This window comes from Centroberyx gerrardi, chromosome 5, assembly GCF_048128805.1.
Source record: "Centroberyx gerrardi isolate f3 chromosome 5, fCenGer3.hap1.cur.20231027, whole genome shotgun sequence".
Taxonomy (NCBI): Eukaryota; Metazoa; Chordata; class Actinopteri; order Beryciformes; family Berycidae; genus Centroberyx; species Centroberyx gerrardi.
This window is the reverse complement of record NC_136001.1, coordinates 16080917-16106112: the sequence shown is the minus strand read 5'-3', so window position 1 is coordinate 16106112 and position 25196 is coordinate 16080917. Positions and strand designations below refer to the sequence as shown.

At 41.7% G+C, this 25196-nt stretch overlaps 1 protein-coding gene across 2 annotated transcripts in view; it reads left to right on the top strand.

Moving 5' to 3' along the window:
- The window catches only part of vgll4b (vestigial-like family member 4b), a 42158-nt gene that overhangs the window by 7514 nt on the left and 9448 nt on the right, over window positions 1–25196 (top strand). The window contains exons 1-2 of one of the 2 annotated variants that reach the window (XM_071913131.2): window positions 10085–10383; window positions 17548–17788. In XM_071913131.2, the coding sequence (XP_071769232.1) occupies window positions 10302–10383; window positions 17548–17788 (323 nt within the window). In that variant the 5' untranslated portion in view covers window positions 10085–10301. Of the gene's footprint in view, window positions 1–10084; window positions 10384–17547; window positions 17789–25196 lie in introns of those variants that run through there. The other variant, XM_078283429.1, reaches the window with a different exon arrangement.

The window sequence follows — 25196 nt, the reverse complement described above, 5'->3', positions numbered from 1 at the left end:
TGTGTGTTCACACTTGTGTGTACATACAATAAAAATCAAATAAATAAGGTGTATGCATGAAGGAGTAATTGTCTCTGTTTTTCCCCTATCAGTTCTCCACTCAGTGTCTATTGCCCTCTCAGTGATGAATGACAGATAGTATTATGTCATCAACTGTAAACAGTGATTGACTTATCTTCTGCTATCAGAGTGTGTGTGGGTCAAGGAGTCTGCAGTAGATAAATCTCCTATCTTATCAGCAAAGGTTTTATCAGTGCTGTAATGTTCTCACGGTGAAAGTGACGTGCAGATCTTGGCATAACACAAGTCTCACTTTTAATGTCGACCTCACTGTTGCATGAGGTTGACGATGAGTTCTAACTTCCCAGTTACTCCTCCGCTGTCTTCCCTTCCTCCCCCATCCACCTTTCTGAGCCTCGACATCCACCCGTCTCTCCAGTTTAACTTGCTTGTCACACTTGACACACACACGCACACACACACACACACACACACACACACACACTTACGTCGTCGTCACTGGTTGGGTAGCTTGTTATGGTTCAGTGAGCAGCCATTAAGAGTAGAGAGCTAGAGGGTAACCATGGTCACAAGGTCAAAGGTCAGGTGTCAAGAGGTCACAGTGCCAAGTAACAAGTCTACAATCAACCCCTTGTTTTTTCTCTACATGCAAGCATTTCTCTTTTCTGCACATTGATGAAAGGATTTGTAAAGACTTGTGTTTTGCTTGTTGTTTCTCTTTCACATATTATCCAGTAACAAACTAAATCATCGTTTTGCGTTTTTCTTTCAACCTGAATAGACTTGTCTTGTAGCACAGTCATATCGAAAAGATTATTCCATGTGGCAAGGTAATTGTCTCCTTTTTGGCATAGTTGCATGTAGCTAAGACAGAAAAAAACATTGTGTTTTTTGTGTTAGTGGTTTGCTTTTTTTTTGTTTTATTGTCTTTCATATGTTTAGAATTGCTAGCTGTGGCAATTTTGATCAATTATAGGTGCAATCGTCTCAACACACATAGAAACGTATGATTCTTATAGACCTTTTTTGTTACTTCCACTCATGGCCTAATGTATATGACCTAAGTCATATGGTAATTGCTTTGGTTCTGCTGGGTCCTCACTTGACAACAGTGTTTCTGTATTTTAATGAACTTGGGGCCCAGTGCAAACCTACTGTCCTGAATATTGGGTTTTAGGCTGAAAACGGTAAAGAACCCCAGGCCGATCTAGTCATTCCCTCTCATGCTTGCTGCTCGCTAGCTCTGCTAACTTTCTCTCAGCGCTGTGCAGGTCACACATGCTTCACATTCCTCTGTTTTTGATACCACTTGCCATAGTTACTCAGATGAAATAGGCTTGTAATGCCTCTCACAAAAAAAAAAAACATATACCAGGCTGATATTTATCCAGTGCATATGTACTCAAAAAAGGGAAAAGGCAGCACATCCCACAAAAAAGGCAACAGTTTTCGAGTGTTTATGTTGTGTTTAAGTATATTTTGGGTTTACACAGACACATTGAAAGGAACAATAATATTATTACGCAAGAACCCTTGTGTATTTATTGGCTTAGCACTCTTCATGCAGAAATCCATTGAAGTGCACTCTCTTTCCTCTAATTTTATCAAGTACTTCAGAGTGTGAGCTCTGATAGGGAATTAGTTAAGCCTTTGATATTATTATGAAAAGAATCAGTCTTGTCAAGGGGACTTAATCCTAGACCAGCAATTCTTTTAAGATGGGAATTAAAAGGTTGGTAGATGATACTGCCTGATACCTCGATATTGTGTGAAAAATTCCCCACCCAGGAAAGTATGTATTGTATGTGTAGCCTTGGCATCCAGTGATAAGGTTGTGTTGACGACATCGGAGCATGTCAGGGCCGTTATCCAGGCACAGATGCAAAGCGTGAGTGGCAGTGGCACAGAGCCTGCCGCCTGACACAGGAGCAGTCCTGGGCGATAAAACCTAAGCCCCTTGGGTCTATTTGCTACCAGTTAGTGGTTAGCATGACAGGAATGGTACCATAGGTCCTGCTGGCTGGAGGGAACACAGAAATACAGAAATGTAGGGCTGTTTGGTGTCACGTATTTGAAATACTTGAGATCTTCTTCATTTCTCTTACCAGACATTTGATTAGCCACAAAATAGACATTGAACAGCCTCAAAATGTGTACAATTGCAAGAAAAAGCAACCAACCAACCAAATTACTGGATGCATGTGTTATCCAAATTTTGTTTGAAAAAAATGAATGTTCTTTTCTGTATTTTCCAGCTTCCTAAAAATTTGACATGGCTGTGAACTTCTCATACAAATCTGCTATTGTATGTGACGATTGAATCCCAACCTGCTGCTCAGAGGAGATGATTTACATCTCAGTGCCAGATTTGAATTGTGTTCCAGTCAGTTGCATACCTGTAATAACATAGATACCCTGTTCAGAAAGTGAGAATACAGCCACTGTCTGCCCGACTTCAGGTTTGTTTAAGTTTATGTTGTACACAAAATTTGGCAGGCAAGCTGGAGTGAGCTATGGAGGATTGAAAGAGTCCAAGAGAGAGACTAGTGACAGAGGAAAGAAAGATTTGGAAGGAATCCGCAATCCGTTATCAGAAAATAGTGATGTTAAATCGCTAGAGCAAGAAGAAGTGCAGATGGCATGAGAGAGGAAGACGGGAGCAGGAGAGAAAGTGAGATCAGAGGAGAGGAGCAGATAGGCAGGGGGGACAGTTTGAGAGCACGGTAACTCAAGAGTGAGACAGCAAGCTCAAGCAGCAGGAGAAGAGAAGGCATATGGGAGCAAGATGGAGAGATATATATATATATAAGGAAGAGGAGGACAGATAGTAAATCAGGCTATGAGTTAAAGGTCATGGCTCAGGGAGAACATTTTGCCCAGACTGCAGCTGGGTTATCTTGTTTCTGTCACTACAGCTTGTCCTGATAACATGACACAGGTGATTCAGCTCCCTGAACACTGTGAAAGGGGGAATACCACGTAATATCAGAATTCAGATATTGTCTGCCCTGCATAAACCTTGTATCTTAGTACTTTTTTTCCTGTAATTGACAGCTGAAATTGGCTCTGTGTGTAGGATTTCTCAATGATGGAAATCACCCAGGTGTTCTCAGTTTATAAAAAAAAAAAGGCAGGATGCTGGCAGTATTTAATGTATGGCATAGGACAGCCAACAGGTGTTAATATTTACATAATACTGTATAATGATATCAACATTCATATGAACAAGTCTCTGTCAAAGGTAGCAACCACAAACGATCAAGATCCCAATCTGTGATGTCATACCAACGTACAGCATGGAGCTCCATTAACAATAAAAGGAAGTTTCTTTAGGTTGTAGTATTGGAAAGCACTATTGTTATCCACCTGAAGTTTGCCTTTTACCTTATGTTTGCCAGTGCCTATGTGACATGCCAGCAATTACCTTCTCTGCATAATCTACATTAACAAAAAATCTTCCCCATGCAGGCTAAGTATTTGAATACTAATTCACCATACGGAGAGAAAAAAAAAAGTTTAAAAATGACCTGTCCTGTACCTCATAGTAGACACAAAATGTGAATTTAGTTTTACAAAGTGCAAATATCCAATGATGTTATGCTTTTAATAGTAGTAGTAAACAAGGACTCGTCTACTTACGTGTTAAAAAAGTGAGTGTGAGATTAATGCTTCATGTTAAAACAAATGTTAAACTGAACCCCGGATTTGTAAAATTCTGTTTCCACCTTTCACCATCTGGCCTGCATACACACAGACACACACACACACACACACACACACACGGAATACAAAGGTGGGAAACCACAGCATAGCTTCACCTCCACAGAATCACCTGTTGTTCTCATTGTTTTGGTGCAGCAACCTGATATTTCCTCTTCTGTGAGTGAATGCTGAAGACCCTTTCAGACCGGACACTCCCAGGAACCTTCTGTAATGGTGTCATGTTGCAGTTGTGTAATCCTGCCTCTGAATGCTTCGTAAAATGATGTAAACGTCTCTGTAGAAAATTGAGTTTCTGTTTGTTCCCTGGTGGCTGAAGCAGGAATTCTTCAAGACACAATCTGGAATTTAAGGAACTATATAAATTTGGGCTTTATCCATATAATGTTTGTGAAAAGTTTTACTCGTAGATACAAAAAATGTTTTTGGGAATTTTCCCCATCATAACTTGAAATACAGGTCTGTCATAGGTGTTTGCAAATGTTAAAATTTTAACCATTTACAGCCTCAAAATTGATGTAAAAGTCACATTTAAACTGTCCGCCCTGATGTCAAAAGCACAGACAATAAATAGGAGAAATATTCATTCTTCAATCCATTACGTCACTATGTAAACAAAGCCAGTGGTGGGGTGATGGTGTTTCAACAGAGGGCGCCATAAAGTAATCAAGGATTTGACCTTTGAACTCTCTTGGCCTGGGATTCAAATCAGGTAGTCTCTTGCCCTGGGACCCAGGGTCATTAGAATATAGATAGGTACTGTATAAGGATCATTGAGGAAGATTTGTAAGTAACTGGAAGGAAAAAAAGGAAGGTGAGAAAGACAGATGGAAAGAAGGAAACATTATGTTAGACTCTCTCTCTCTCTCTCTCTCTCTGGATCCTTCTCCTTCTCTCATGTCGTGTCTGTATCACAACACCGCAGTGTGTTAATAAAGCATTAGGATGAATCACCACCACCTGGCTTGTGTGTTGTTGTTATCCAGACACACCCACTCCCCGGAGAAGCCCAGACCTGCTCCGGGTATGATACACAACACGGAAAGACATCAAGCAGGTTTGGTAGTGCCTCGTCTAGATAGATTAGATAAATAAATCGGCAGGCAGGAAGTCTTGAGATAATAACAGGGAAGCAGGAAATCTTCACTAGAGATGAAAGGGAGTTGTGTGTACCCATGCCACTAAAAGAAAGATAGATAGATAGATAGATAGATAGATAGATAGATAGATAGATAGATAGATAGATAGATAGATAGATGGATGGATGGATAGATCATCTACCCTTCTGGTTCAGAAATTAAGGTGAGAGGTAGTGTCAGAAAGAGAATAAAATGACATGGAACTCAACAATCCAGCTCATGTCAGCAGTAGTTGATTTATTCATATTTAAAAAGAGGTTTGGTGGAGAGGCAGAGTTGCTTTTTCCGCAGTTTTGGCTAAATGTTGCAGTTAATTTTCCGGGCTGCGTTTCATAATTTCTTGTAACAAGGGCGATGCCATGGCCTGCCTTTTCTTTGTTCACATCAGCCGCAGGTCATCAGCCCTCACAGCACTCTCTTTACTCTTGACACTCCTGACTCACTCTGAAGAAAGGGAGCTAGGGAAACAGTGAGGAGAAAGGTTATTGCCACAGTAGGCTATGTTATGTGTAACAACTTGTCCCTATGGAGAAAAGAGGTGGAATTTTACCAACTTGTTGTATAACCATTAATCACCTTAGTAGACTTACTCAACCGGGCCAGAACAAAGACGCTTTGTCAAAAACTTTGTTCCCCTTTACAAGTTAATTTTAACTTAAGTATATTATGACAATTACAACTAAATGGATATGTCAAAATAAACACAACCACTGCAAGTAAATCAACTGTATTTACTTTGACGTTAGGCGTGATAGCCATAGCAGGAATAAGCTAATCATGAGAAGGTTCTTATGAAAAGAAAAGAACAGAACTGTGTTGCTTGCTTGTTTACTTGTTGTTGCAGTGTTGTGTGTATGTGTGTGCATTGACTGGCTTCCTAATAGATTCCCTGCACCTACTATCCCAAAGTAAGTTTTATTTGTTAATTTATTTGCAGATATAGCAAGTGCAATACTTCACACTTCAAATTGATTCACTCTCATTTTCAATTCCATAAGTTTCTCTCGATTATTTGTAACCATTCAACTAGCCCGAGTCTGGAGAGCAGCTGTGTGTGTGTGTGTGTGTGTGTGTGTGTGTGGTATAGACGCACTGTGCCTGCCAACTGAACCAATTGAGCTTTCCTGCATTACAGTTTTGCGGTTAATGCCAAGGCAATTTATCTTGAAAAGTTGTGACACTGAACAATCCACAACTTTTTTTAAGCCTCCAGCAATTCAGTTTTTACTTCCTGGAGCAACTTCTTGTTGCTTACGTTGCCAAATACCTTCCCGCAATGGAGTAAGGATAAGTCGGGCAATTAATTGGCAGCAAAGTTTAGTTCCAAAAGTTCCAGACCCCTCAGTGTCACAACTTTTTTTTTTTTAGATGCACAGCCTTTGGTTTAAGCCTATGCAAAGATGATTGGTTTTAACCAGCAGCACCAGCTGTAGCAGCGGTAGCAGTGTGAATGGGCTCTCTGTTTGAACTCAGCCTTGCAGTGTGTGAAACTGGAGACAATGGCTCTCCAATGAGACAAGAACCATGTTCCTTAGTTCTGAGCCACCGTGAGAGGGAGGGGGGGCAGGAGGGAGGATGGGGAGAGCCCTTTGTGTGTGTGTGTGTGTATATGTGTGTGTGTGTGTGTGTGTGTGTGAGAGAGAGAGAGAGAAAGAAAGGAGGAGGTGTTTAGGTGTGTGTGTGTGTGTGTGTGTGTGTGTGTGTGTGTGAGAACTGGGGGGTGGGTGTATGTTTGCGTGTGTGTTTGTATAGATGCATGCGTGTGGTTGTTTCTCTGTGTGGGCGTTTGTTTTGTAGTTGCAGTTTGTGTGTGGGGTTGAGAGGGAGGGGGGAGGGGGTGAGAAAGAGGGGGTAAAGTCCTCTGTATGAATAGAGTCTCCTAATCCAGTTCTTAGTAGTGCTAGAAGTTAGGAGAGGCCTATTTAGAAGTTGGCTGGTGAGACAGAGGTCAGCGAAGAGGCCATGGCTTCAGGGTTGAATGGAGCCTGGGCTATCTGCTGCCGAGTGTAGTTTACACTGTTTTTAACCTACGTGCTGAATCCTGGGACACTAGGACACAAGGTTTCAACTTCACTGGCCTGAGAGCTCTCTCTCTCCCTCTCTCTCTCCCTCTCTCCCTCTCTCTGTCTCTTGCTCTGTCATTCTCATTCTTCCAATTCTTGGCTGTACTCTCTTGTTAAGTCTTTTTGGCCCTGTCAAAACGGTGGCTACCTCAGAAGAGGGCACAGACTGGTTAGCAGCTAACAGAGAGATTTTTTTGGCAGCCACCAAAGCATAATTGGGAATCACCAAAGCCGCCAGAATGAAAAAAATAATAATTTAGTGCTATAAAATGAGATTTAGAACCATTTTGGGAGATTTTGCCATGCTATTTTGGTTGCTATGCAATACTCCGACCAGAGGGGAGGCAGTCATGAGCGCTGTTGTGCCCACTCTGTCTATGCAGAAATCAAGTGAACAAGAAGGGCTGCTCAGCAAGAACACATGCGTGAAACCACTGCTTCAAAACAAGATGCGAGCGAGACAAAATGTCAGCCAACTTTGGACCAATGTTAAATAGCAGACTCATCCGCCAAATAATGTTCTTACTGCAAGAGGAAACGATAGTTATCAGCTACTGGTAGGCAAGCCAGGTCTGTTTACTAAATACCTGCACATAGCCTGTGTGTGTGTGTGTGTGTCTGTGTGAGTGTGTGAGAGCTGCTGACAGTGGGTTGGTTCAGGTCTGAATTATGAGCCCCTAAGTTATATACAGTGTTTCAAAACGTCCAGAAAGTGTGAACAACCAAATATTTATCCAAACTTGGTGTTTTTCTGGCTCTTAATTCTGTGAAATGCTTAAAGATTTGCAGACCTACCTCAGTTTTAGATGCCTTATGATGAAGAGTACAATGGATCTATCTTTTACTAGTAGCCTGTTTTGGTTCCTGTCTGGTTCAGTTCTGCTTCACTGTCTATAAAACAGAACAGAACAGTCAGAACAGAGGAAAGGCACAACAATTCACTTACAATTCACTTGCCAGCATAATCATCCAGTTTTTTTTTATAAACAATAACTGTCAAATCAATAGCATAAAGTCAAAATGATTAAGATGTTCATTTATGCATTTAATTGAATGTTTATTTTATTTTTTTATATTTTGTCAACCACCTGTTAACCTTTTTCCCTATAATAGATATGATCTAAATATGATCAAGCCACTTCAGCATTGAAAGTTATTTGGGGCCAGTCGGAGGCCCATCAAGTTTGCATGCATCAAGTTTGCAATGACAGCATGAGTATTGTGATGTTATTACTACTTGGCTGGAGCTTTTCACAAGTCTGTTAATTTCTCTGAGTGTGTGTGTGTGTGTGTGTGTGTGTGTGTGTGTGTGTATGTAAAATGCATGGCATGTGTGTGTTTGTGTGTAAACTAACACTAAAGCACCGCCACACCCTGCACATTATATTCTCAATTTAATACCCTAAGGAAGTTGTTCCTCCACTCTCTCCACACACACCCTGTAATGTGATGATTATTGACAAGACCAGAATCTCAAATTATCATTTCTACCTCTAGCAGAAATTATGGAGCAGTTTTTTGGACACACAACACCTCTTTCATTTGAATGAATAATGGATGTTGTTGTTTTGCTGCCCTCCCACCCCCTTCCTTTATTTTGGACTTCTTTGTGTTGTGTTGTTGTCCTCATCACGTCCCTACAAGTTTTCACTGAACTCTCTGTTTTCTGGAAACCTTGTGGATATTGTAATGCTGTTTTGTAATTTTGTTTCTGTGTAGTCTATGTACTGGCCTTGATGCTTGTCTGCAACTTATGGATGGGAAGATTGTGAGGATGCTTATTTGAATTACGTGCCATTTGATGGGTTAATGAAAAATCCACCTCCACTTGTTGTCATTCTTGCTGTATTTTTCAATTTGCATCAATTATGAACATTTTGCAGAGATATTAATTTAGGTGATTTTTAGAAGTTCATGTTATCTATGATGAAATTTCCTGTTTCCTCTCCTTATCCCACTTGTTTCCTGCTTTTTACCCCGTCCTCATCATGTTCCTAATTTTGATTACAAAGCCTTGCTGCAGCCCAACTCAGGCAGCAGGGGGCAGCAGAGAACCACTCTGAAACAGAGCGTGGTTCATTGGACTCTCGGTAACTTTTTACCCATTTGCATCAACATAGTGAAGTTTGTTTTTCTTCCATTTAGAAAACAGTTACAGCCACTTTGTTTCAGCAGGGTATAGTTCTATTCTATTCTATTCTATTCTATTCTATTCTATCTCAAGGAGAAAGAAAGCATACTATCCTGAAGGAGCTGGGTGCCTATATGACAATGAACATTAACAGGAAGCCCCCACTTATGTCAAATAGAATAGGTTTAATAAGCAGAGGGGCCATAAAGAATAGTGGTTTGCTTGTTATTTTGCCTCCATGATATCCTGTCTCAGATTTTATTTAGTCCCTCCTTCCACCTCTCTCTTCCTTCTCCCTTCCTCTCTTTTTTTTCCTTCTCTCCGTCTCCCTGCCCCCATCTCTCCCCAAACAAAAAATCATTGTATTATCCCCACAGACACACTATCAGGTACTTGAACTCGATACTGAGTTTATAGTGATCTTTATAGTATTTTATTTTATTTTATTTTATTTTTTTTACCTCATATGCTATCACTTTAATATTCCTGTAATATTCCTATAGGGACTTATAGTGTGTCTCTGGCACTTTATAGTGAGTTTATAGTGACTTTATCTTACTTAATGGCATTTTTAAACGTTTATATTCCTATAGGGAATGTGTGTCAATAGTTTACAATTACCTTATGATACTTTATTACATTTGTTAATCCCATGGTGCCACTGCAATATTCATATAGGGACCTTGTTGTGATATTTTGTACAGTATCCGGTATCCTACAATTTATTACTGGATTACTGTAGTTATTTTTCGTAATGGTCTCTGTCTGTCTCTTTCTATCTGCCTCCCCCTCCCTCTCCCCCTCTCTCTCTGCTGCCCTGTGTGTGTTTGGAGAGGCTGATCTTGCGCGTAAAACATCCCTGATATTTGAGGCGCTCCAGGGATTTAGCGAGCATGCCCAGTGCGACTCTCTCGGCAACAGAGGAAACCACTGGTGCAGCACAGGAGTCATACCAAGCATAGCCTGCGTGTCAGTGCAGTCGACTTACAGCTGGCTGTGAGGAGAACTGACGCTACTCTTTTTCTTATTGTCACCACGATACCGTTTACCTGTATTTCAAAAGTATCTTAAAGTCATTAGAGTAGTCGGGGAATTCGTTCTCGGTCGTCTGTGTGGGTTTTTAAAAAGGGGTTTCTTGAAAACAAAAGTTAGAGGCTGGGCCTTTGGCTTTTTGACCGTCGGTTGAGAGGAGAGAAAAAAAGCTGGTCTTTTTGTAAAACCCGATAAATGCTTCTAACGAAAATGGACCTGTTGAACTACCAGTACCTGGACAAAATGAACAACAACATTGGCATTCTCTGCTACGAAGGTAAAATCAATGATTTTGTCTGTATGCGGGTGTTACTATGGTTGTTTTTAAAACTTTTGAAGGGAGCGTTGTCGTTACATTGTAGCGGCACTACTAGCGACATTGTTGACATGGTCGAAGTTTTACTTACCGCTGGAGGTACTTTGCACGGGCTTAGCAGAGAAAATACATACGCTTTACTATAGATTGATTTGACGACTTTGCGTATGGCTTACAAATGAAGACTAAAACTGGTCATAATATCATGTATGTGCCTCATGCGGATAATTTCCATCGGTTCTAATGTGGAGCTATCGTATTTTTCCAAGGAAAACGTATCCCATATTTTGATTTTTTTAAAACAATTTGCTGGGGTCATTTATCGACCCCTGCTATCCTCTGGGAGAGTGGAAGTGTGTTAATAAACCTGGCTTATCTTTTTCTGTCCTGTTATTGACTAGGCCTCAAAGAGAAGGCTCTTAATGATTGAGATCAAAGGCTGAATAAGAGTCTGTAAGCCATGTGTGAATTTCAGCGCTCTCCTCCTATGCCTCAGGCTGCTCCCTCCGGGCTGACTCACTCTGAATTACTCCTTGCACAGTTATTTCACATTTTTGGCTCTGTTGTGGCTATGCATCACATCAGCCTTGTGTCTTCCTTGCTTTTTGTATGTGTGGTAAAATGATTTGTCGTCATTTGAATCGCATTATGACAATGGTTCAAGGACCCAAAGATTGACTTAGTGTTGTGTTTAACGTTAGATAAAATTTGAACTTTTTTGTTACATTTGAAAATGTGTATCTTTGTCATGTCACTTTATTCAGGGTTGACTTCTCTTCTCTTCTCTTCTCTTCTCTTCTCTTCTCTTCTCTTCTCTGTGGACTAGAAGTTATTTCTAGTCCAGCATTGGACCTCATGTTATGTCTTGAATGCACTTCCATGTTATACATTAAGTATGCAAGGTGGCTGACTTTGGAATAGTGTAGGCTGCCTCTTCTCTTCTCTTCTCTTCTCTTCTCTTCTCTTCTCTTCTCTTCTCTTCTCTTCTCTTCTCCTCGGCTGTTGTGAGTGCTCACATGTCAGGGGCTGTAATACGATACAGTCTGTCTGGGGGCTAAATACATGTTCCTTCCTCTGTCCTGCCTGTGGCTTCTACAGCAGCATGCAGAATCAACTCCAGCACTGTTAAAAAAAAAAAAAAGAGGATATTTTTTCTGTTTAAATTCACAAGTAAGCCTGCAGCTGCCTAACTTAACTCAAGTCAGATTGCAATTTTCAGTGGACATTCATTTTACTGAATATTGTAATTTCCCCAGAAGAGGCTTATTATATCTTTTTATAGTGAGTAAGAGCCTGGTAGAAAAAGGGGTTAGGATAGTAGCTGAGAGCGTTACCGATGGGTGGGAGGTGTACAAGGTGGTTATTTATGATTAATCTCCATCCTCACTTGACTCTGATACAAAATACAGAAGTTTCACCAATGCAAGAGGAAAGCATTTTCATTACACACTGTTTATGTAGTAAAACTAAACCACATGCAGTCAGTAAGCTTGGTAGGTTTTGTGTCTGTCTGTCTCTCTCCCTCTCTGCCATACGTTACCCTGTTTCCCACAGCTACTGTACCAGAATTAGCAGCTCCTCTCTAGATGACTGCATGTAATGGAATGGTAATAGCACTCCTATTAATACAGTGCTACTGAAATCCTTTTTGCAGAGTTGCAGAGAGAGAGTCAGAGAGGGAGAGAGAGAGTCTCAGAGATGGTTTTAATAACAAAACATAAAAATCATTGAAGGGCCCTCAAAAACCTTTTAGGCAGTTGGCTAAGTACCATTTGTGGAACAGGTAGAGGGAAAATAATTGCTGCTAAGCATCAACGTGACAAACACAGAGATGACTTGTACTGAAATAGACTTTTACTAAAGCTATTAAAGGATAAGGCCGGTGTTTTTTAATGCATTGCTTACCGTCAACAAATCCTATGAAAATAACAAAATCAGCAATGAATTTGTTTTCCTAACAAGTCTCGTCCATGTAGCCGGTGCCCAATGAAGCCATGTCCCAGCAGCCATAGAACTCCATTGTATTAAAAACACGTCACAGAGCCATGCCGTTGCTCTGGCAGCATATTTCATCATCGCGATGCACCGGGCCAGTCGACTTTTTCCTCAAACAACTTAATAAGCCGGCCGTAAACATGTTTGCGATCTCAGGAAAGTAGTTCCGTAGCACACGAAAATAGTCCCCGGTGTAATGAAGAATTTGTTCCCATTTGAATTTGATTTGGTAATAACTACAACAGCCTGACTTTTCGTGGTAACAGTTAGTGATTTTTAAAATTGAAACTATGTCTTTGTGAGCTGTATTTCAAGGTTTTTAGCTTACAATTGGAGCCAATGACTTCCGGGTTGGCGGCTAAAAGCGGTACGTGGGAAGTCAGAAAGTAACGGGAGAAGAGCAAACACATTGTTGATTTTGTTATTTTCATAGGATTTGTTGACCGTAAGCAATGCATTAAAAAACACCGGCCTTATCCTTTAAGTGGCAGCAGTGTAGGATAGTTTTTTAGTGGTTGAGTAGTGTGATTATGCATGGGCTCTTTCAACAAAGTTGAATTTTAATCCATTTCTTATCGCTTGTGAAAAATTGTATTGGTGGAATTGCTGCTTGGCAAACAGCAGGTAAGATTCTAGTTTTTAGGCACGTGACTTTCAAGTGTTTTTTTCCAGGATTTTGGGCACACAAATGCCATTACTGTGAAATTCCAATTTTCCCTCAAAGCTCACCCTTCTGTGCCCAGTGATGGTGTAGTGGATAAGACGCTCTTATCTGAACCCACATTTAGCCCTGCTGGCCTGGGACTGAAGCCAACCAGAACCTCCTCTCCTGTGTCTCCCCAAAGCTGTGCCCTTCTCAGCTTTCCTACTGTCTAGCTCAATGAAGACAAATAGTAAGGGGAGTACAGAGGGGACTGCCTACTCTCCTTTCATTATGCTTTTTTCTGTCTTGTTCTTTTGATCTCTGAGTGTTTTTTACACTTATATATTCTGTTTATGTCCTCTGGGTGTCTCTTTGACATAATGATTTGGACACAATGGTTTGCTTCTATCTCTGGAAGCACATTTCCTCAAGATTGGGCCATCTGTTTGTTTTTCTGCAGTTTTTTTTAGCTGACTGAGCTAAAATAACTCCCTCATGTGCCTGACAATAAGAACAAAAAAGATAAAAGAACAGGGAAAAGGGCCAATCAATGAGAAGAGCCGGAAAAAAGCCCTTCATGTTAAAACATGTTGAGTCAAGAATGGGGTGATAGGAGCGTCGTGATTCACTGAGGGTGCTTATTGTATGCATGAGCAAGTGTGTACACACACACACACACACACACACTCACACACTCACTCATACATGCTAGTACACCATCCTGAGAGATCTATCTATCTATCTATCTATCTATCTATCAATCTATGACATCTGCCTGCTGTTAATTCTGGGTTCATATTGACTTGCTACTGCTGCTATCCTTGATGGATGGACGGATGGATGATGGGTGAATGACAGATGTCAATCACATACTAGATGGATGAAGAAAAAAGCATTATTTGAAATGTGCTTGAGCAAGAAACTGAATCCCTGCCAGCTCCAGCGGCACTGTAGGGCCAAATGAAAATACAATTTCCCTATGGGGACCAATAAATTATCACATTATTATTGTTTTTATGATAATTGATCATGTTAGTCCATTGATTAGCTCATCAACAAGTGCTGAGTAGCTTATGCACACAGCATTGTGGTTGTGTGCTTGATGTGCTGTCGGCTCAGACTCTGTATGCTGGGAGGATAACTTTGGGGAACTGTTACTCTTACGGTAGATGGCTCACTATGCCCCATCTTCTGCTTCTAGCCTATCCACTAAATCCTAAAGTCAAATGTTTTTATCTCTCTCTCTCTCTTGCTCGCTGTCTCCCTCCCTCTCTCTCTGTGTCCCCCTCACTCTCTCTTTCTCTCTCTAAGCCGCTATCAGTTGTAGGTCAGGCAGCTAGGGGAGCAGGGGAATGCTGACTGTCTCTTTTTGCTGCTGAGCGAGAGAAAAAACACTGCGTGCCCTGGAATGGTTGAAAACCTCCTCAAAGCCATGTACTTTTGTCAACCTCCCTCTGTCAGAGATCAGACCAATCTAACATCCGGTTTAATGGTCCAGCTCATGAAGAAAAGAACCTCTTTGGAGTTGTTGGGTTTTTTTTTTTTTGGGACTGTTGTGTGTCCTTTTAAGTATTTAAAGAATAAAGGCTCCATGCACTTTAAAAATATAGGCACCCCACGGGCCAAGTTCAGGTTACTGAGAAACGCGTGCCAAAAATAATCACTTTGCTGCTTTGCAGAGAGAGAGAGGGAGACATGCTTGGACTCATCTTTTTTTAAGTGTCTGAAGGGGAAGAAGGAGCAGCGGAGGGGAGAGAGAGAGGGAAATGGAGAGATAGAGAGGTTCACCTCCGTTTGTAATCCGATCTCATCCTGATTCCAAACTGTTTGAAGTTCTGTCAAGAGAAATAGGCTTTGATCATGTGGACCTAATGAACTGAGAGGGGGAGAGGCAAAAGGACAGAGAGAATTTTTAGTTCTGTGTAATGGCCCACCTTGGTTATCTGATTATCTGCCTGTTTAGTGGCAAAAAAACCTCCAGAAACTGTGTGAAATCTATCATTTTCTTGTAGATATTAGAGTCTTTATGTACTGAAAAAGTGTATTGAATAGACTTGCCCATAAGTACATATTAAGCTATAATTGTGTGTTCTAGTGTGTAGCATATTATGTCCTCTTGGTTATGGTAGTGTGAGTAGGCTACTTGTCCACTTACCTAGCCTCATTCCCCAGTTTATTTGGAAGTGTGCAGGTTTTGAATGGCAGCAGGTATGGTTGTGGTTGTGCTGAAATTGCTTGTTAAAGACAAGCCTGTCTGTAGATTTCAGGGTAAATTTCACAATAGACAAGAGGCGAGGTTAAAGCTGAGAGGCTGCTGTGGAAATTGTTTTTGTTCTTCATAACATATTTCAATTTGTCCTCCTGCTTATTTCTATTATGCTTTTTATAACATGCTTTTTAATATGGGCAACATAGTAGTCAGATACATTTTCAAAACTTGAGAAACACCAGGAGCATTTTAGGAGCAAATTAATTTTATCCACAAGCAACAATGTGTCCACTGTTGAAGCTGTTGACTATTGAGGGTATGGCAAGTATTTGAAAGAAATTGCATGCAAATCTATTCTGCTGTTGTGCAGGAGTCAGGCCAACAGTAATTGACTCTTTACAGTCAAATAGCGTATTTGTCTGCAGGGGACACATATACACACAGATACACCCCTTTATGAGTGCTTCACTTCTGAACCTCTGATAAGCTATTATGTGCCCTGGATCCTGATTGGACAGTTAGGTGTCACAGTCTCTCTTCTTTTATTGCCATCCCTCTGTCCTGCCAAAAACAATGATGTCATCCTTGTTGCCATGGTGCACAGTGGGGCGAGCAGGAACATGCCACGGAGAGGGAGAGAGGGGAGGGGTTGCCTGCTCTGTTCAGGAGGCCATGCTAAAACTAGACATACTTACATAGGGGAACATTGGTGAAATAAAACATACTAATTTCATTACATTTCAAAGCCTTTTCAGTGTGTGTGTCTTTGTGTGTGTGTGGGGTGGTACATTCTGAATATTTTAATGAATGAATGATTTAATTGTTTTCTCACTCATTCTCTCAGCCTTTAATTTCTGGCCCTCTGGTTAGGAGTAAATTTAGTATCAAGTCCAAAGAGTGCTTTGTGTGTGTGCACATGTGTGTGTATGTGTATGTTGTGTGTTTGTTTGTTGTGAAGTTCCATGTTGTTGTGGACCATCCAGTAAATCATGTAATGTGCCGTCACCATGTCCTGCAGGTATACTGCTGCATTATGCCTTTGGTTTTCTGACCCCTGTATAAAATGTGACTCATGCACAACTATTTAAAACAATACAATTTACATGCTTACTTTTACTACGGTGCTACTCCTGCACCAATAGAGCAGCGCTAATGCAGGGTAAAAACATTCGCCCGAATATAATCAACGCTGCACTTTAATATGGTTGGGGAAATGCAAAATGGTGTGGAAGTAAGTGGAAGCAACCCAGTGGTGTTGCAGTGCAGGCAGGGGATTGCAATCTAGGGTAAGTGAATGTTTTGTCTGGGAGTACGGTAGTAGTAGCTCAGCGTTGGAACTGGAGTCTTAGTCTAGGATATATATTTTGTTTGGGAAAAGTCAGACAGACACACAAGGCTGAAGCAGTGGAAAGTCCCCGTGCTGAGGCAGAGCCAGTGGTAGTTTTCCTGATTCCCTTTCTCTTACTCCCCCTCACTGACTACTCTGTAGGCCTTCTGTACCAGGACAGGGCTGCAGGAAAGGAGAGAAAGAGTTATAGAGACAGAGAGAGAAGCAGTTCACACCACACACACTCTCTCTCACACACACACACACACACACACACACACACACACACACACACACATGCCGGACCCATCCACAGCTATTTCTTCCAAAACATTCCTAACCAGATACTCCTCCGACTCATGCCAGAGGTTGATGCCTCTCTCAATAAAGTCTATAAGTCAACAAAATCCAAAATTCAAGCTGAAACACAGCCAGTACAGTAAAACACTGTCATAAAGCAGCTTTTGTGGTTAACTTGTTTAAAGTGGCAATAAAAATGTTGCACTCTACTTGAAACTACTGAAACTACCATAATCTCAACTAATTACCATAATTCACATTTATGGGTGGGCACGCTGGTGGAAGTGTTGAGTGGACAGCAACAACACAACTGTCACCTCCTAGATGGACATGTTTACAATTCCCAAAATGTTTAGCCTAGTCTATTTAACATTTACCATTGTTTATTGTTTCAAGCTTACTGAATATTCTACTGGTATAATAACACTGTTGTTCCGTTTGGGTATTACACTGGTGCTGTACTGAAGAGTAGATGTGGTTTTACCCCCTTTCCCACATTCAGAGTTTGTGTAAATATGGAATTTACCTCATGTAACATAGTCCAAATGTTTCCCTTGACTTTTATGGAGGTTCAACATTACTAATAATCATTTTCTCGCCTTCTTCTGTCCTTTCTCTCCATCCTCTGTCCTCCTCCTTTACCTTCCTCAGGTGAGGCAGCTTTGAGGGCGGACCCCAGACTCCAGTCCCTGTCCCTGTCCTCTTCTTCCTCCTCCTCGTCCTCCTCCTCTTCGTCGTCCTCCTCCTCCTCTTCCTCCTCCATCTCCAGCCACAGGACGGGCCCTCCTCCCATCAGTCCCACCAAGAGGAAGTTGAGCGGGGACCAGGGGGATAGCGACATGGACGACAACGAGCACGTGGCAAAGATGAGCCGGCTGTTCGCTGCACAGCTGTAAGTACACACACACACACACACACGCACACGCACATACACATAGAAACACACACATTTTTGCATGAATGAATACATATTCACACACACTTCCTAATGAGATCCATGAGGCAATCCTCACAATTAAGGGATTTTCTGTTCTTGAGGGGATAGTGGAAAACACGGATCTCTTTATTTTTCTCTCTCTCTCTCTCTCTCTCTCTCTCTCTCTCTCTCTCTCTCTCTCTCTCTCTCTCTCTCTCTCTCTCTCTCTCTCTCTCTCTCTCTCTCTCTCTCTCTCTCTCTCTCTCTCTCTCGTGGCGCAACAGTGCCGCAAGCATATTTAAAGTGAGATTTCTGTGATTGCTACATCTAAAGTGTATCCAAACATTTATGTATAAAAACACACATACGCACACAGAACCCACAATTTTAAATAAAGCCATATCCACCGGGTATGTGCAAATGTTTCTGTAAGCATCGCATTAGTGGGATCCTTGCATGGTGAAGTTGTGCACAGGCAGGCTTTCTCAGAACTCCCTGTATGGACTCCAGTGTGCCATGCCGGGTTTAGCCGGCTCCACAGTGCTCTCCTTATAGCCGCTGATCTCTGGAAGCTTGGAAACAGGGCTGCCCAGCAGCAGGATTGCTCACAGCTCCAACGTTCCCACATTCCCACTTCCAGAGATTCCAGAGATTCTGGAGCATTGATTGGCGGTGAAGGGCTGCTGGGGCCAGGGGCAGTGGAGCCAGCGCTCTCTCTCCCTCTTTCTCTGTCTTACTGAGTCAGTCATGGGACTCCAGCGATGGCTATTTATTGCAGAGGGAGACAAGGAGGTGTTAGGTAGAGCTGTGCAATGTTGCGTGCATTTCATTTCCTAACAATATGGTTTGTTGCCGAAAATACAGGTAATATCCGGAATTAACGATAGCTGTTGTTTTTATGACCTGTCACCTGTTGTTTCATTGCAATCACTTGTTTGTCAGCCAAGATGGCCGTGCGGTGACGTAATGGAACACTATAGATAGCACACTGGGAACCCTGGATTAAGTGGTAGAGCACAGTTACCGGCAGACAAGAAGTATGCACCCACATGTATATTATTCTGAATGCACACACACATGTGTGAATGTGTGTTAATCCCATTTTATACTGTTACTATGTTTCCCCTACCATTGGTGAGCCACCCTGCCTTTCATTTGGACTGGTTTCAGTGAGTTTTAGTGCCATGTGGGGTAAAAGGTGTTTCAGTGGCCTTTCCATCCCAAGAAACATTGCTGAGGAGATACCAGTCTTTCTGTTTGTCTCCCAGAATTAGTCAAAGACCTTTTGCTGGTGGGTCTCCACATGACAAAAGTACTGTAATGTTTTAATGTGCCTGTGTGATAAGGCAGGACTATTATTTGCTCAGTTTGCATCACACAAATCTATGACAATCAGTTTAATCAAGTTGTTCTAGTGGCATGTGGGAAGGGTCTGTGTCGTTTGATCATGTGAGCATATGGGCTCATATAACAAAGGATTAACTCAGAAGTCTTGACATTTGTGCAAAGTCATCTTGTTTGCTGTTGTGAATGTGGCAGTGGTGGGGGAATTAACATTACACTCTCAGTGAATCTGGGCAGCGAAACCGTCTTCCCACTTGGGGTATTATTCTGTGGTCTCAGTTTTTTTTTTTTCAATCTCTGTGAGACATTTGTGTCATGTGCCATGTGGTTCACTTCTGCATATATTGATATGCAAATGCTCCTACCCATGCATCACAAGTCTGTATTTTGTAAGTCTGTCTGCCCACATAGGTACAATGGGACTTATTGTCATATTAGTTTTCACTTGATGGCAGAACTCCTTGCAGTGGCCATTTTGTGTAATAAGAAGTCAGTTCAGTTCAGTTGGTGATTTAAAAAAAAAAAAAAAAAAGAAAGAAAGAAAACACCTTACGAGCAAGCTGGTGATGTGTAAGGCTTTTCAAACATCTAATTTTACGATGATTGTTTCCCAGTAGTAAACCGTGATTAGCCGTAATCCCTTCATTTAATCTTCATCTTAATTATGACTTTTTAGTCATTTGACTCTAGGTGCCATGGGTTAATCTCTACCCTAGTCAAGTTAATTGCTAGTTGACTTGCTGTAACTTGCAGTCAAGTCTTTCTAATTCACAACTTCGACATCAAGCTTTTTTTCTTTTTTTATTGTTTAAACTTATTTTTTTCTATCCTAGAATCCTATTTGCCTAAGGGCCATCTTAAACGTGTCTTATTTTTAGTCATTTAATTTGAGGTTTTGTAAGGGCAGTCTTTCCCTGGCAAAGGTAACTACTAGGTGACTTGTTGAAACCTGTAGTCAAAGCCAGGCTCCCAAAGTTTTCTACCTCATCTGAACTCCCAGTTGTGCCTATCTAAAGAACAGTGATTAGGCTAAATTGGAGAATGATGGGTTGTCATGACAGAGAAAAGTTAAAAGCTAAAAATAGTAGAAAAAAACACCCTCTTTAGAAAACACTGAAGGACGTTTCACAGTCAACTCCTCTTTATTTAAAAGACCTTTGCTTTCTGCTTCATTTAACTCATCTGTCGTTTCTAGGAACAGTGATTAGGCTTAATTTGAAAATGATGGGCTTTCTCCTTAGGAAAAAGCTAGACAGAAAACCAGAAAATGGTCTTCTGCTGGCCTCCACCACACACACACACACACACACACACACACACACACACACACACACACACACACACACACACACACACACACACACACACACCAGAGAACAAAACAGTGGAGGAGTTTGTATGTCCGAGATGGTTATCTGAAACCGTTCTAGCTGTTGTATATATTTGCTGGCTGTTTCTGGGTTTTTGTCTGTGCTGATCGTTTTGGTCAGTGTTGACTGTTTCTGCATGTGTGGCAGCTTTTGTGTTCATTCTGCTTTTTTCCCCTTTTTGACTGTTACTGCCTGCATGGCTGTTTAGGTGTATGTTGACTGTATCAGTTGTTGTCTAGTGTGCGTTTTGGAGTGTGGAGTTGCTTTCAGTGGGTATCTTTGTCTGTTTTTTGTTTTTTTTCCTTGCCTGACTTTTTTTCAGTGATTGTTACACCGACTGACACCTGACACCGCAGACTCGAGGGCGGGGCTATGGAACAGGAAGCTCAGGTTTCCATCATTGTCCAATCACAACAAGCCAAAGCCTCGGGGAGGGACAGGCGGGGGAAGGGAAAGAGAAAACTCAGAACCAACTTTTTTTTTTCTTTCTATGCGAAGATATTAACATGTATGATTGGTGGATGGAAGATTTGTGTTTTTGTTGCTTGGAACTTGTGGATCTTGGAATGCGTTTTTGAAATTCTCTTTATTTTCTAAAACAATCATAATGTTTTGAGAATTGCTCTTTCTGTTTGTGCTATGAAGTCACCTAAAGGTGTCACATTATTCAACACAGACAAGTGTATCACTTGTTAAAACCTATTTGTAAAAGTCTTGTTTGAACTAATAACAATTTCAGAGGATTCTCTATTCTTTTGGTACTGAACATGCTGTGTTGCTGTGTGCATGTTACATGATGTGTACTTGGATGTTTGCATGGGTGAGTGTGTGCATGTGTTTGTGTGGGTGTGCGCATGTGTCGGTGTGTGCATTATGTATGCATACATGTGTGGGTTTGCGCATATGGGCTTGTGCATGTGTGTATGTGTGTTGACTGGGCTCCTTGTGAGGCGGGGGCTACTTTCTCATTTTCTCTAAGGAGTAGGAGGAGTCTTGAACAAAGAAGCCTTATCCTGTCTGCTGGAGCCTGCGGGCTGGAAGCTTGCTGCTGCCTGCTTGCCTGCTTGCCTGCCTGCCGCTCTGGAGTTGTAGACCCGCCAGTATAAAAGTCCCTCTGCTCAGCTGTTTCTTTCCTCAGACATTGAGCCAGGGTTTTGTACAGGCATCGAAATAGGGAATATAACTGAAGGAATGTGTATTTCTAGTGGCCAGACCATTGTATTTGACTATATTTGATCACTAGGGCTGTCAGCGTCTTCTGTGTTTGAAATGATTTTGAATCCACTGACAAGTTTGATGACATTTGCTTCAGAAACCCTTAGGGATTTGCAGTGTTATTCAGCCCACCACCACGGTTTCCAAGGAGTTTGGCAGCATGTCTCGTCAACATTGCTTGGAGGGAATTTCCTCTCATTTTGCTATCATTTTTCTTGTCTTCTTGTTTTTTGTTCATGCTTTTTACATTAGCTACTACTCGCACTGCCAATATAGTACTTAATCTTTCATTTGCATTTATACTATGTTACTCTCATAAGTCATACTCTAGATGCAGGAGCTAAATGCAAATTAGAATGTAAGTTTGAATACAAATCCATTTGCCGCAGTAAGTAACACAGCCCCTATTAGATGATTCTGCGAGCTGCAGTTAAAACTCCAGCTGCCTTCTACTGGGAACTTCACTAGTACGTTGTTCTCATGGCTGCTTCCCCAGAAGCCAAATGGAGAGAAAGAAAAAGGGAGAGGAAGAGTCAAACCACTGGCAGTGTGGCCAAGGTTGATGAAATCATTGTTACACTCTTGTTTTACATGGGACTATTTGCGTCGTGTGTGAGGGGGAGAGGGAGGGAGAGCAAGGCTCTCTTTTTTTTTTTAAGCATATGTGTGCACGCGCTTGTGTGTGTGTGCGTATGTATGCCTGTTCACATGTCTTGTTATGGTTATTCTGTCTTGGCTTTGGTAGGAAAGGCTTTTCCTCATTTTTTTTTCTCAGCAGTCAGATAACTGGTAAAATGGGCCTGATTTATCAATATTTCTGCATGCATGAAATACCGAAAGATGCTAAAATGCTGGGTCAAAAGCTATATAGCAGAAAGATATAAACTGTCTGCCTTGCTTTAGATATTAAGCATACTTGTTTAACATTGCTTATTGATAAACAACTTTTAACAATCTTTATTTAAAAAATCCCCAGAACAATTGTATTCCAGGTTGTATGTCAAGGGAGATTACATTTATAATTTATAATTTATAATTTATAATTAACAATAACAGTCTTGTAAATGACATTCATTGAGGTGTATTTCCTCTGGGTTTTAACTGTTCTATTTTAAAGGATGCAAATATTATTGCTAACTTCCGTTCAGTACCACTGCTAAAGCCTGGACTGAGCAGAGTAAACTGTGTTGAGATGTTTGTATACTTTATATACATAGCCTGGGTGAGCCCTGTGGCGCAGTTGCTCTGTGTGTGTGTGTGTGTGTGTGTTTGGCAGTCTATGTGGTGTGTGTGTATATATCCTTCATTTTGTGGTTTTCTGCAGGCCTCGCAGAGCTTGGGCCTGTTTGTAACCTGTGGTTGAGCCTTCCTCCTCCTCCTCTGCTCTTTTTTTTTCTCTTTTTCGTCTTCTCCTCCTCTCCTTCTCCTCTCCACCCCCTGATTCTTCCCAGATGTTTCCTGTGTATCTCTCTCTCTCTCTCTCTCTCTCTCTCTCTCTCTCTCTCTCTCTCTCTCTCTCTCTCTCTCTCTCTCTCTCTCTCCCCTCCGTCCCTTTTTCTCGCTCTTTCTTTTTTTTTTTATTTCTTAAAGGAGTAGGATATGAACCCCCGCCCAGCCAAAGATTTGTAGTGAGGTTTTTCTCTGAAGGCTTTGGAACACAATTGTGAGAAAAAGCCCAGAACTTTTATAGCTCCTACATCTTTGCTTTAAAATAAAATCTAGCTAACTTACCAAATTGGCAGTCTCCTATATAGCTAAAGTAACCTTGTGTGAAAACTAAACCATGTTTTTAAAGTCTTTGGTTCATTCCTATATATTTTTATCTTTGTTTTTATTTTATTTTCCACTGTGGTAATTAGGCAAGCTTGCTCATTAGAAAGCTGCTTGTTAGGCCAATAAGAACAAATTCCAAGTTGGCAGATTTTACAAGGATACAGGGTTAGGGATACTTTTTCATGATTTTTAAAAAATATATATTTTTAAAGATTTTAAGCACACGATTACAATCCTGATTTTAACTTGAGGTTGACTTGAAGACAGAGTGTCATGTGAATGGTTACTTAAAAGCCTACACTTAATGACAGATTGGAGCGCTGTATTATCGTACAAGATATACGACTCGATCATTTATGTATTGCGGGTTGGACTCTCCGGGTCTAAAATTAAGGGATCTTTCAGTGAGTGCTGCCACAGTGGCTACCGCTAATGCCAGGCTGCACAAAACCCAGCGGCTAGTAAAAAAGAATCAAATACATATCCGTTCTGTGTTTCAGTGTGTCAAGCCGTCTATTCTGATGTCAATCAAAACGCTGTCAATAAAAGAACACATACTCTATGTTTTACTGACCGCTTTCTCACACATAGAGAGAGAGATATGGTATATTATCCTCCCTCAGTAAAATTTTGTTTCTCTGCCTCTGTTTCCATCTCTCTCTCTCTCTCTCTCTCTCTCTCTCCCCCCCCCCCCCCCCCCCCCCCCCCCCCCCCCCCAGGCCAAGTGTTTGTACTGTTCAAAGCAGTCTCGCTGCCATGCCAGAACCTCTATAGTGTTGACTCTATATTGTTGCTTAATCCAGGAGTGATGAGTAAGCCAATGAACATTTATTGTGAAATAGGATCCAGCCTGCCCAACTCCCCCACATCTTTCTCTCAAATCTCCCCTCCGCTCTCCCCCTTTTTTATTTAGTTTGTCTCCCCAGGCCCAGGTGGCTTGCCAAGTTTCAGAGGCCTTTACATTTCAAAGGCCACCTCTCTCCCACTTTTAGCTCTCTCTCTCTCTCTCTCTCTCTCTCTCTCTCTCTCTCTCTCTCTCTCTCTCTCTCTCTCTCTCTCTCTCTCTCTCTCTCTCTCTCTCTCTCTCTCTCTCTCCTAGCCTCAGGCCAAAAAAGCTCTCCTTCAGCCCTAGCCCTCTCTGCCAGCCCCATGCCTGTGTCCCAGGTCTACCCCTCTCCCCCCCCGACCCCAGCCTCGCCCAGCCTCTCACCAACCCTCTCTCTCTCTCTCTCTCTCTCTCTCTCTCTCTCTCTCTCTCTCTCTCTCTCTCTCTCTCTCTCTCTCTCTCTCTCTCAGCTACGACCCTAACGATAATTGAGAGGTGGGTAAGAGAGACAAAGACAGAGGGGTGCGTTTTGAATGCAGGATCTCTGGCAAGAAATGCAGTCTAGGGTTGGGTGGGCAGGCGAGGGGGGAGGGGGGATTCGACCACTACACCATTCATTGGTCCGATTTGTTGATCCCATTCACTGGTTTCTGCCACGGCCCCTCTTGTATGGGGATGTGGGCATGCCTGCTCTTTGGCAATGATTAAAGTTTGGAACAACTTCCACAACCAAACTGCCTCTCTCCTGGCCCCTTCAAGACCCAGCTGCTGAGAGGGACAGAGAGAGAGGGAGGGAGGGAGAGAGAGAGAGAGCTTTATTTGTCTGTTGGCCTCTTAGCTAATCGAGGGACTGTTT